The 13,357-nt window shown below is 38.1% G+C and overlaps 1 protein-coding gene across 5 annotated transcripts in view; it reads right to left on the minus strand.

Moving 5' to 3' along the window:
• Positions 1-13,357, minus strand: part of AKAP10 (A-kinase anchoring protein 10) — a 34,494-nt gene that overhangs the window by 10,931 nt on the left and 10,206 nt on the right. For 4 of the 5 annotated variants that reach the window (XR_010923217.1, XR_010923215.1, XR_010923218.1 and 1 more), the window contains exons 3-9: positions 10,436-10,618; positions 7,718-8,275; positions 4,097-4,195; positions 3,395-3,479; positions 2,837-2,960; positions 1,532-1,668; positions 106-250 (exon numbers count right to left, since the gene is read on the minus strand). Coding sequence is in view for 2 of the 5 variants with exons in the window: in XM_067565826.1 (XP_067421927.1) it covers positions 106-250; positions 1,532-1,668; positions 2,837-2,960; positions 3,395-3,479; positions 4,097-4,195; positions 7,718-8,275; positions 10,436-10,618 (1,331 nt within the window). In the remaining 3 variants the exon portion in view is untranslated. The remainder of the gene's footprint in view (positions 1-105; positions 251-1,531; positions 1,669-2,836; positions 2,961-3,394; positions 3,480-4,096; positions 4,196-7,717; positions 8,276-10,435; positions 10,619-13,357) is intronic. The other variant, XM_067565827.1, reaches the window with a different exon arrangement.

Raw genomic sequence — 13,357 nt, forward strand, 5'->3', positions numbered from 1 at the left:
AAGACTTAGAACTAAAAAAATTAGAAATGGGGGAAAAAATTGTATTATTGATCCTCTTTTCTCCCTACTAGTTTCCAAGAAGGTTTTCAAAAAGCTGTCTCCCACCTTCTCCATGGTGGTCCAGGCCTGCCGTAATGGAGTAGTAAAACAGTTAGGGAGTGGACCTCCTTCCCTGCAGATATTGGATTCGATTTCTAATCGCACAAAGTCATCAAATCCAAGAGGATGTGTGGCTTGAAGAGAGAAGTACCTGCAGCATAGGACAGTGGAAGAAAACTACACATAAGACAAGTTTCAAAATGTTCACAGGTGGGCAAAATATCTTTTCCCACCAAACAGTTAACTATGCTGTGGTCACTAGGTAGTGCTAGCCTCAAAACAAACGTACAACTGATATCCAAAGGTTAGGAAAAAATCCCTGAACTGAGTAAATAAACCTTTTTTAGAAATATCTCCTCAAATGAGAGAAGAGTAAATGGAATAAAGTATATTCTGTGACTGTTAATGGGCAGTGCTGCACATACGATACGACGTTATAAAGCAAGGAGGCAGCAAGCACTAAGAACCCAAAGCAGGTTCACTTTCTTTTAACTGCACTATTAAACAACGGATTTCAGGGAATCGAGGAGAGCTGGTCTGTTTGAAATAGGTCAGGGACAGTTCCCTCTCTCACAGACACCAGCTCCTAACAGAGCAACAAATGAATTCAACACAACTTGTGGCTATGGGTACACAAACTTCAGCTTTAGAACAAGCTTCTTGAGAAGCACTTTAGGAAATCATTGTTGTTTTAATATGGTCAAAAGCAACCTGAAAGGGCTGGGGTGGAAGTTACATTATTGGCACCCTTTCTTGCTTCTTTATGAGAGTTAAAGGGAAGTCTGAAAGTTTTTTTCCAGAAAAGAGGTAATTTAAAAAAAGAATAACTTCATAAGTCTCAGAAACAAGAAGTTTTTTTGTCTTACCTGTTTTTCCTGGAGGACTCCTAGGAAGAATAGAGAACTGAAGTGAGAAGCTTTCTCTGCCCTCTGTTGAAGGCAAGAGGGTGTCTGAATATTAAAGAATGAGCTTTCCTCTCAATTGTACAACAGGAGTTTGAATTAAAACCTATTTAACTCAAAATCCAGAGCTGTAAATAGTGACGAACAAATCCTTTCCCTCCCAACTGCTCAGGTCTTGTGATGTCATAAGGCCATTAGTTCTCCAGCCACACAGAGTCCTCCAGAATAAACAGGATAGACAAGATTCAATATTTCTCATGTAAGAGCCTGTAAGATGACTTTAGAAGCTTTTAGACTTTGTACACAAGGAACTTAAAAATTCCCCATTTGCCACACACCTGCACTGGAAGTCACCTTTAAGAAAATGCTCCTCAGCATGTGCCCCTCAGCTCCATATACCAAGAACACAGACATCAAAGAATGTAAGATGTTTACCAAAAGAGAATATCCCTGTGAGCAATGCCACATATGCAAGTCCTAGATTTTTCAAACTGGAGCTGCAGAGTTTAATAGTTGTTAGAACAACTCACCTATCATATAAAATCATGGCATCATTCTGTGCCTCCTGCCCATCATACTGGCCCTTTTTGGCAGCAAGTTGAGACTGGAAGTTATCTGCTGCCAACCAGAACTGTAATATATTCACTGCATCTTCCTTCTCCATGTACTGGAAGGAAAATTAAGAAATATGAAATATAACTTTTAAAAGAAAACAAACAAAACAGATTTTAGCTAAAAAGTGTAATGGGAACACAGGCAGACCAGGTCTCTTTTCAAATACCACTTTTATTCAAAAAACAAGATCCACACATCAATACACAAGTGTTATCAGGGCAGATACTATATAGGTCTTTTGGATGCTCAGATGTATCGTAACACAAAGCAGGGATTAAGAGTCTGTCTTCACTTACAAATACAATAAAAAAATCGCTAATAAAAAGGCCAATATTGCAGTCACAGATGATGCTTAGGTAATTATACATACCCGTACCAGATGAAAACACAGAGGAACACAGAAAAATCATTTTCACACTGTGTAGCCTTTATCTTAATGCAACACTAAACACAGTGTGGGTGTTTGGGCTTCTTAATCTGCTGTTTCAGAACATATGGGCCAGTGTCGTTTGCAACACTGTTAGGGTATTAAAACAGTTTTGCCCCACTGGGAAGCCCAATTCCTCAAACCTAGAGGGCATTGCTACTGTGAAGATGTTTCAGATTCAAACATTCACTATGCCATGTTCTGGTCTGAAGTCACACTGGTGCAAATCCAGAGCAACTCAATTGGCTTCATTCAGAATGACCCAGGTCAGACTCTTGCTCAGTGCTTCTTATCAATGCTTCTTTTAGCAAGATTATTAAATAGCTAAAAGCCAAATCAAGATGAAACAGTTCTACCTGTTAGCAGTTTACTTTGCAAGAGATTAAGTTGTTGCACCCATCACTTTGCTACAAAAATTCCTGGTACTTCTGTAGGACCTTTCAAGGTTCTCAAAAAGCTTTACAGATATTAAGCCTCTAGCACCCCTGTAGGGGTAGATAAATGTACTGTTACAGACAATGTTCTACTGCAAAGCAAAGAGATAGTGCTATGATGGATCTCGAAACAGGAGAAGAGATGTGTGAAAGCTCAGTCTAAAGTACAACACAAAAATTAGAACATTTGCAGTGGTTCTACACATGAACAGGAAAAAATAATTTAATGCATTTTTCCCTAGCACTATGTAGAGCTGATATTTTCTGGTTATATAGAGGGCTCCTAATAAAGCTTTCATGGGCATACATGGTTTTACTATGCTACACTGAGGGACAAAAAAAACCAAACCAAACCTTACCTCAGAGAAATAGAACAGTGCTGATTCACAGAAGAGTATATCAGCCAGGTAAACAGTCCCACTGGTCAGCACCTCAATCTGGTATTTACAGAAATGGTGACTTCGCAAAAATTCACTAAAGTGCCTGCACATGTACAAAGGTACTAAATATTATTAGCTATCAAGCAGCAAAAGCAAACATGGCATTTTACAAATAAAACCTAGTCCCTACCCCAAGATTCTTAAAAATCTAGTCAGATAAAGGCAAAACAGGGAAGAAACAATAGTGTGTGGTATGTCTGTATGAACTGGAAGTGGTGTAAGTATCTCGTAGTAGTATTTGTAAATGACTTCTGGGAAGCAATCATGATAACAGATTTGGAGGAGTAGGAGTAGGTCTGGAGCATGAAAACAGACTATTTCATCTATAAGGGGTGGCACAGAGTGACTTAGCACAGTTACTATTCACTTAACAATTGTATAAATATGCTTATCCTTAGATCTATGAATCTGTTTTAGCAAAAGAGCGTAAGAGAAAAGAACACAACATGATAAAGTCAAATCATGAAATCAACTTACTCTTGTTCCATTGCATTAAACACTATTGACTGTGCTGTAACGAAACAGTTAGGATCCACCTGTCCATCCTCCCCACAAATCTTTGCTGTAAAAGAGATCAGACCAATTTTAATTGGCAGTTGGGTTTATTTATCTAAAAGAAATCATTGGTGATAAGTCTAACGAAAAAAATCAACAGTTCAAGCCAACTGGGATCAATCAATTCTGACTGTTCAAAGAACTTTTCAAAAAGTTTATTATCTCTAATTTTTTCTATAAAATGAGAAGGACATTCTCAGGGTTCAGACACTTGACTGGGACTCAGGAGATCCAGCTTCTATTCCTGACTTTGCCAGACATTCCTGCATTAACTTTTAAGCAAGGTCATTTCTCCTCTGTACTTCAGTTTCCCATCTGCATAAGAGGGATTATAAAACTTCCATCCAATAGGGTTGAGAGATAGTAAATCCCTTAATTTATCTGAGGTGCTCAGATGCTACAGAAATAAGCACATAGAAAAGTCTAATAAATAGTTGGAGATTTCTGCAGTAATTAGGTGCAAAATTTACAGTCTACTTATTGCTGATGTTATAAACTCATAAAAAGTAAAAACAATTCTGCTGTCATGAGAAACATGACATACCATTCTGTTGCATACCAATGATATTGTTTTTGGGGATGCAATGGGATAAGTCAATTTTATCAAATACAGCATGTTCTTACCCACTATATCATTCCTCATTGCCTCTGTAATAGGTATTGGTTTAGCAGCATCTGGAGAAATATATTTGGTAAAAGTATTAACTGCATCCCGCTCTATACCTAAAAGAAGGAAATATATGTTGAACTTTGGATCCATTGATGTAGATCTGTAAGATGAGTAAATGATATGTTCATTTAGGAACAGTAAGTACCTTACTCAGAAATGGCTCTTTTTTCCTCCAACCTTTTAACTTTCTATCTATTCTCCCAACAGCAATTCCTACCATGACAGCCCTGTCTCTAGGCAGGTCACAGCACATCCCAGGCTACTGAAAGAACACCATGCATTAGCCAACAGGACAGAAAAAAGAGGGATGCAGCTCTCAACATCCCTCACCTCCACCACAAGGGCTAAGTAAATAATCTCCCAGGCCCACCCATACCTCAGTAAAGCTTTTGCAGCAAGAATCCTAAGAAAGCTCCCAAACGCCAGCCCTCTTCGTAGCCGTGCAGAAAGCTGCCGCATTACAGTGGGATTCTGGTATTTTTTTAAAATGGAGGTACCAGAAGTACTACAAGTTCCCATGCACCTATTTGCTGTTATTTATCCATGTTGTTGTCCTAACTCATACTGACAGACACTCTCCTTAAAATATAGAAAATATGTTATAAGCACAACCCCCTGAAAGAATTAGTCAATGAAAACATAAGCTGCACTATCAGGCAGTGCAACATCAGACATCTATCTTTACCTTGGCATTACTAACACATGAACTGCATTTGCTTTTAGCCTCAAACACAAAGCTTGCTTAAAGGGTTGTTTCTCTTACCTCCACTTTCAAGTAATCAAGTCCAGAAATGTAATAGATGGAAACTAGAAACTATTTACAGGATTTGAATAACACACAACCTAAATATTACTTCTGACTTAGTATATAGTTCCATTTTATTACATTATATTTCACTGAGATGCACTGTTGGAAAACTAATTTGTTTATGACATACCCTGAATGGGTAATACACTTCCACTTTACTTCTGGAAATTCAGTTAAGTTCAGTTTCTTCAGATACAATGAATTTGGTAAACATACAAAACTTAATGTATGCTCTTTTGACAAGCAGGTAACTGAAAATTGTTAATACAGATGAAGAGGGAAGAAAAGATCATTTTACATGTGTACTTACTGTTCTGAGTCAGATACCATACAGAGGGCTTACATCACAACTAGAAAAGGTTCCTCTCCTCTTATACACAAGAACATTCAATCAGCAACAACAGAATTAAACATCTTTTTGTTTCAGTTCGAATAAAAATAAAATTGCCATTAGCTAATTTTAGATTCCATTTAGCAAAATTTTGAGAACCCCAAAACATTTTAATAAATTCTGCAGCAAACTCAGTAACAATGTTTAGTATTTCAGGCATCTATGCCCCAAATCCTTCATACCACTAAAAAACAAAAGACCTGCTCTTGCAAACACCTTTTTTGGTATTAGAATAGTGACTAGAGGCCCCAATTAGAGGCCACAGTTTCATTGTGATATATGCTGTACAAATGTATAAGAAATGATCCCAGCTCTAAAGAGCTTACAATCTAACCAGACAAGATAGACAAAGGTCAGAGGAAAGGGATGCAACACACAAGCAGACCAATGTGTTGTGAAAGGCGTGTTTCATTTCTTGTTTAGACACACACACAATTGGGGAGGTGCAGGGTGAGGAGAAATGCAGAAGGGGATTACTGGACATACCCATAAATCAAATTAATTTTTGTGCTCCTGCTCATGATAACAAGCACTACTCCCAGTAGTGTCTGAAGGATTGAGCCCCAAATTAGAACAAATCCGTTATGAGAAGCTTGATCAAATAAATCTAAGCACAAAAACATTTTCCATACACATTCTCTACAGAATTCGTAACTGTCACTCTTTATGTTATTTTACAAGATACTGTGTATGTACAACTTCCAGACAGAGGCAACTCTCTCTCCCACCTCCATTCAAGTTTTGCTACAGTTTTTTAAAATAGAAAAGCCATTAACAGAAATTGCCTTGATTTCACAAGATTACTCATGTAGTAGGTACAGGTACAATTTAAGTTAATACCAGAGCATGTAATGGTTTTGAAGTCTATTTGACAGCATAATATTTAACACACAATCTTTCAAAAGAGATTTATTCCAATGATACAAAGGAGTTCAGCCTAAACATCGGCCTACACAGTATCTTGACAGTTCCTGCTTTCAGAATTCTTCCTCTTTTTTTAACCCATGTTGCTACTGAGAATTTTTCTCTCTCTCACAAACACACACACTTTAAAGCTGAGAACTTGCTAGATATACAGTAAAGAAACCAGCGTGTATTCATCATGATGAATTCAAAGCAAACCAACAAGGCCATCCAGTGGTGCTTTCTTGAAAAGGTTCCCAGCAGCAGCATGAGTCTGATTTTTATGTATTTATTTATTTTAAAGAAAGTTACATGAAATAAATCTAAAAGTTAGAACTCCATCATGGTTCTGTAGTCAAAGTAGGTTTGTTTGTCAGGATACTAATCCTGACAGTTTCCTTTAATGACTCAGTTAACAGAACACTGGCTGATTTTCATTGTTGCTTTGTTTGTCAAAGTGATCATTTAACTTCCTCCCCCAACACCTGCTCATCTACCTTTCCAACCCACAAACATTTTCCTTCTCAATGAAGCAGAGTATTTGTTCTGTTACACTAGTCTAATCTCACTGACTTCAGTGCACTCTGATGGCAGTACACAGTACACATCCCTGAAGTTCAGCAGTTTCCAAAGGAACCCATCAACCTTAGTTTACATTTTTTTAATGCTGCTGCAAATGCCATAATTTTTTTTTGGTACAGATACAATATTGTTAAAGAGGAGAAAGCATGCACCACTGCTAGCTCTCCGATAGTGCAAAATGTTTCAAAGCAATGGCCCTTTTTACCCAGGCCCAGGAACGGTTTTGCCCATAACCCTTTAGGGGTTCCACTTCACAGTTCCCTTTAGTATTAATGGGATAAATGTGAGAACACTCAGGGGAGACTTTCCTGAACTGGATGCCTCGGATGTGATCAGAATTAACATTTTAAACCTATCCCAACTGTGATAAGCCCACAACATTTGTTTCTCTTCAGGGAAGTGTGTCCATTAAACTATCAATAGTTAGCATGTAGTCTTTGAAATGGAAATGGATAAGACCTAGAGCAGAGATTTCCTAGGATTTCAGGATAAGGGAAGCTGCTTGAGGTAGCTCTTGTCAAAATCAGTCATGAATTAGTCCTCTTAACATTATAATTCTTCATCTCTCCATTTGTGCCTTCCCTAGGGAATAGGACTGCTTCTGTAGGAAAATTCAACTACGTTTTTAAAAATCTGATTTAAAGGGTTTTCGTTGAGACTTCTAAGCTTTGATTAAGGCGTATGTAGAACTATTACCTACTATTATGCTGAGCTAGCAATGAAGTAGCTGTTTTCTTTGAAAAAAGGTTACAGATGCAGACTGGCCAGGTGCACCCAAACATTAGAAGTAAAATTTTTTTAAAACGGCTTTTGTTTACCCTCCCACACCCCTCCACTTGCAGACATGTGGCAGAGGAACTGGGCATGTAAGAGAACAACTGATGTACTTACTTTTCATTAGTTTTCCTGACAAGTCCTTTAGTGCAGAAGTGGGGCTGTTTCTGTTTGATACTGTAAGCTTGGAAGATTCTTGCTGTTCAGCTAGAACAGAAAGGGTCCCTGCCTCAGACTTCCCAAGACAAAGTACACTGGCATTATTGCTATCGTGGCTTGACAGCAAGTGATTCTGAATGTTGCCAATTCTTTCATTCAAGTCTGTTGGTACAGTCTTGGTCATGAGCAGATGGACTGTGCTGGAATCTTCCAACCTCTCGTCAAGCAATCCAGTTGGAGACGATATTGCAGTTTCATGCTGTTTTACTGAGGGAGACACTGGCTCTGCCAATGAACTCTGTTTAACTGTGTTCAGGCTGTGTGCTCTTATGCGGGACCATGTCGTGGAATGAAAGCTTTCAGCCTCTAACCAGAATTTAACCAAATGTTCCATTCTACGCAGTTCCATAAACTGGATAAAATAAGGGAGCGCAACACTGTCCTGCAGGACTTGTTCAAGGGTCTTTGAAAGGCTTGATTTGGTCTCTTGAGCCTGATAATTCAGACATGATCGGCCTAAAGAAAAAAGCATCAAAGAGTTTACATAATATTCTACTATAGCCATTATAGCATCTGACATACAATTTACCAAAATGCAACTGGTAGAGAGAGAGGATTCTGAAGTATCCTTACAAGTTTGCTTGTTGGGTAGGAAATGCATTTTACACCAATTGGAAAGTGGAAATACCTACTATTAAAAAAAAATTATATTATTGAGATCTGATCAGTCTAGTAAAGTTCTCGTCCTATTGTCAAATAGACAGAAAAGTGATCATTCTACCAATGTATCAAATACTTTTGCACAGAGGCCTTGAGCAGCTAATCCTTACAGCCATTTGCTCCTGCATGCTTAGATCATGTGAAGTGGGTGAAGACCAACCTACTCTCGCAGACTGCTTGCTCCACTTTTTGCTACCTATGTTCTACATTTTCACATACTAAATCCACAACAGTCATTGTAACTGCTACCTTAACTTTCCGTGAACAAATTCTGAATGCATGTCTAAAACACTCTGAAGATAAGTCACTGCTAACACTTTAGCAACACTGAACACTGAAGCCTTCCTCTGCTCACCTGCAGCACCATCATGCATGAGTAAAATCAATCTAACAGTGGATGGTACAGTGAGCAGTGCCACAAGAGTTTTTTAACAGCATGCTTGTTGAACATTCCAATGTACAGTGAGGAAGTTAAACATAAAAACCAGTAGCTTTCACTTTCAGAAATGTCTAGCCCATGAAATATTGATAAATATTCTATTGACTTGTTGGGTCAATCTATATGGCATTTTGTCTGCTATGTATAAACAGCTTGTTTTGTTCAGAGAGATCAAGGATAAGAACTCTGCAAGAAGATTTATATTACTTAGTTTGGGAGTGTTTAGATTAAAATAAACAAAATAGATTTGTATAATGGATTCCTTGTACTCTTCAGCAAAAGCAGTTGTCCTTTCCGACCCAGAGAATGGGCAGCTAGAATGCACAAGACACAAACCAATCCTTCTGCATCCTCTGGCAGGAATAAAGCAGGAGGAACACAGCCTAGGTCTCCTGTTTGGACCTCTTTCTGCCATCCTTGCAGCCTGTTACCTGAGCAGTGAGTGGGGGCTGCTGTTGTAATTCCAGGCAGAAGACAAACCACCTCTTCAAGGTGGGTTTTTAGTGTTTTTCTTTTTAAAAATTCTCTCTTGCAGTAGGTGCTGAATTCTACTACCCTGCTAGCAGCTACGGGAGGCAGCACAAAAATAAGGGGGTCTTCAGAAGCTGGGAGCTAGTCCCTCATTAGCCTTCCAATCAGTTTTGATTCTGTCCCCTACACTTACAGACCAGCTACTACCCACACTGAGGATCTATGGCCCTAGCTCAGACAGAAAATGGCAAATCTAAGCCTCTACAGAAGAGACCACAATGAGTACCGTTTAAGAACCTAAGTATCGAAGCTTGTGGTTACTCTAGGGTTAGTCCAATAAAGTTTTCCAGTGCCTAAATCAAAAATAAACCGACACTTGTCAGAGTAGCCTTACAGATCTAGTTCAAAGGTACTGCCTGCAGCACAAATGACACAATGTTTAGTTTGAAGAAAAAGACTGCTTATGAACCTTTTTTTTTTTTTAAAGTATAATCTGCATTCGCCATAGCCAACCCAAAAATCCATTTATAGAGAGCCCATTGGTGATGAAAAGAGCTCTAAATGGAAAAGAAAATAAAGTGAGCAATTAGGAGTCTAATATTTACATATGTACTAAGCCTAGAGATAAATTAACACATACCCATGTAGGAAGCTGCAATGGAGCAACTAAGCAGGGGCCACAGAGAAACAGACCCATGGCCCATCTGGTGTGCTATTCCCTCTGACAATGCCATTAATGGTGTTTTATGGAAAGGTGCAAGACTTTCATAATATACTTTACTGTAAATAACTACAGGACAGGGCATATTTCTTTTTTATCCCAACTGGTGACCAGTATGCTTTATACTCAAAGCATGTAAATGGCTAGCCGGTATTATTTTGCCCTTTCTAGTGTAACATAGATGCTATTCCTGTGTCTAATTTTTTTTTAACCTTACTAAACTACTTGCCTCAACACTACCTTGTAGTAGTGGACAGCACATATAATATTCATAGGATATGAAAAGACATGGCTCAACTGTATTAGAGAATAGCAAAGGTCTTACCCAGGTCTCCAAAATGTGCAGCCTCCATGTGACTCGGCTGCTTCTTAAGAGCAGCTGTCCGACTGCTAGAAAAAGAGTCCATGTTGGCGGAGATGGCATTAATTGCCACATGGCTTGGTCCTGCAGCCTCCAGCAAGGCATGATTTTTAGTGCTTCTTTGAGGGGAATGAACTGGTATTGCAGCTGGAATCAAGACAACAATGATTAAAAGAAAAAGAACTTGCAAACTTGTCTACACGGTATCCCATGCTAAGTACCATGAAATGAAGTAAAGTGTTAGCTCAGCTGCATCCTTATTACAAAAACACCATTTGTAGAACTGCATGTCAGTCTCTGCTTAATAATCTGACCACAGCAGGGATACTTGAAGTAAGTAGGTTCTCTGCACCAATGATTAATCAGGCTTAAGTGATCTTTAGTGGTACCCATTCTCCTATATCACACTTGTTCAGCAGATAAACAAGGACGCTATGATTAATTTTACACAAGGAATATTAACCGCACAAGTCTGCCTGCCTCATTTATGAGATATATCAGAGCAGTCTTATGCTTTTTCAATAAACCACACAGCAACATCAGCTGCCTCATTTAGGTCAAACAGGTCTATATCCACTTCTTTTTTGGAAACCTTTTAACATGGTGAGATAAAGCATCAAAAACTATTAAACCACTTGTGAATTTTAACAGGAACATTTAATCTTTCCAAAATTCCTTTATCTTTGCTTGCCACCAGAGAAAATAAGGACAGCAGAGTAAGCACTGATGAGCAAAAATAATTAAAAGCTCATCTGAAACTGACAATGTAAGTGTTAATGTAAACATCTGTTGCAGTAGTATTAGGATAAGAATCATACTGGTTGCCTGAATTTGAAGAGAAATGAGACAGAGGCCAGTTTCCTCAGAAGAAAACATTTCTGTCAGAGACAACAGATAAGATTCTTATTGTAAAGTGGAAGCAGAGAAAACTGGAGGCAACAATATGCCAATATTTATCTTGGAGACTTCTGCAATATTACGTTTGACTGGGATGACAGGCAAAGAGATCTTTCGCCTCCTGACCCCAGAGTCATTTGATCCAACCCCCACCTTATTACACAACAATGGATTTTACTGATGTGTCAAGAAAACATGTTTCAATGGCTTTAATTCTTCACACCTCTTTCATATTTGCAATACCTAATGACACACACAGGCTGGGAATTAACACCATTTGGCACTTACCTGCCACAGCAACTGGCATCTTAGAATTAATAGTACAGTGAACTGATTTCCTAACCTAAATATGGCCTCCTTTGTTTTTAAGGCCTTTGCTGTTCATTAGATGCAATACTATAGGTTAGATTTTATCTGGTTCATGTCATCATCAATTACCTGTTGAGGATTTGTGGTCTATTTTATGTACTTTTAATCTATAGCTCTATGTTTTTGTTTGCAAAGTTCTTGTTTGTATGTAGAGAATACAATCTAATCTACAGCTTTGGGTAAGTATAGTCTCCCTCTCCACTTGCTTGAATGTGCGTGACTGAATAAAAATGAGAGTCCTGTTTCTGGCAAGTAGTCATTGAATATGATTTGTAAAATATGTGCAGGTATTCCTTGAATTGAAATATGAGATACTGAAATTCTGCTTGCTATCCTCCAAGAAGCCTTTGGTGTGTACTGCAGACAGGAATGGAAAAAACGCACGTTCTTCCAAGCCTGTGGGAAGCAGCCAGTTGCTTGGCTGACCACAGCAGCTGAGGATTACTTGCTGGAGATTCTGTGCAGAAAAAGAGCCATTTGATAATGGTTTAACCTTTCTGATTTAGATTTAAGGAGCCTAGCTTTATAATAAACATTTTGGGCAGAACTTACATTTAATAAACACGAAGGATGAAATTCCTATTCTAAAACTTCTAGATAGTGTTAAATCTCTAACCTCATGTGGTGCAGATCACTGAAGAGTGTCTGCCAAACAAGGAATCTGCTCCCATTTTGTTCAACATCAACAGTTCTTGTTCTGTAACAAACTAAATTGTATTTGAAGTTTTATTTTAATTTACACAGTGGCCATGTCATAGCCTTTTCTTAGCAATCTGCTTGAACTAATAAGTAGGCATGACTAATAATTGCAGGGTTATGGTTAACTTAGTTGGGTTGACTTTGCTTCTTGTATTGCTTCAAAGATAAATCAATGTGCTGAAAGATGCCTGCAAATTTTTCTTAAAGCCTATATAACAGTTTATAAAGTACTGAAATAAAGTTATATTTGAGGCACTTAAAAGCAGCTGAATTATTGTGGCAATACTAAAGGGAAACTGAACTAAAAAGTGAACATGTATTAATTGAAGACAACTGGTAAGTTAGATGTGTTGTTCTCCCATGATTTAACATGCTATAGAGTGTTACCAACAAATCAAGGAAATTTTTCCTACATTAAGTCATGTAATGACTACAAAATTTCTACACTATTTAGTGTAGTATTAGAGTAGCTGTTCTTTCTGAACAAGATTCAGATCTCCACTCCACTGGAGTAAGTCTGAAGTAACTCCAGATTCAAACTGAGTTACTCCATATTTACACTTGTAAAAGCAAGATCAGAACCTAGCCTCCTGTTCCATAAGTTAGGCAATGCAAAGTCACATTATCATATCAAAATTGCAAAATAAACTACATCCCAGAAAAAGCACCCAAGAAACCTCAGAAAGCAATCCGCAGCAGATAAGGAATAATCACTATTTGCAAGGTGATCGGATATACATTTAATGTTATGATTATTTTGAATTAAAACCCAAGGCTGGCAAAGAACTGAATAAACTTCCATGCTTCCAGATCTGGTGAGATGATTATAAGGAAAGATTAGTTTTCAAATTACGATAGGCCACCTGGAGACAAATTAGCTATATACTTTTGTTTAGTACAAGGTGTACGACTCTTCAGTCA

The sequence above is a fragment of the Emydura macquarii genome, unplaced genomic scaffold, assembly GCF_026122565.2.
Source record: "Emydura macquarii macquarii isolate MOO-44397 ecotype Brisbane River unplaced genomic scaffold, CSIRO-AGI_Emac_v2 contig_2699, whole genome shotgun sequence".
Taxonomy (NCBI): domain Eukaryota; kingdom Metazoa; phylum Chordata; order Testudines; family Chelidae; genus Emydura; species Emydura macquarii.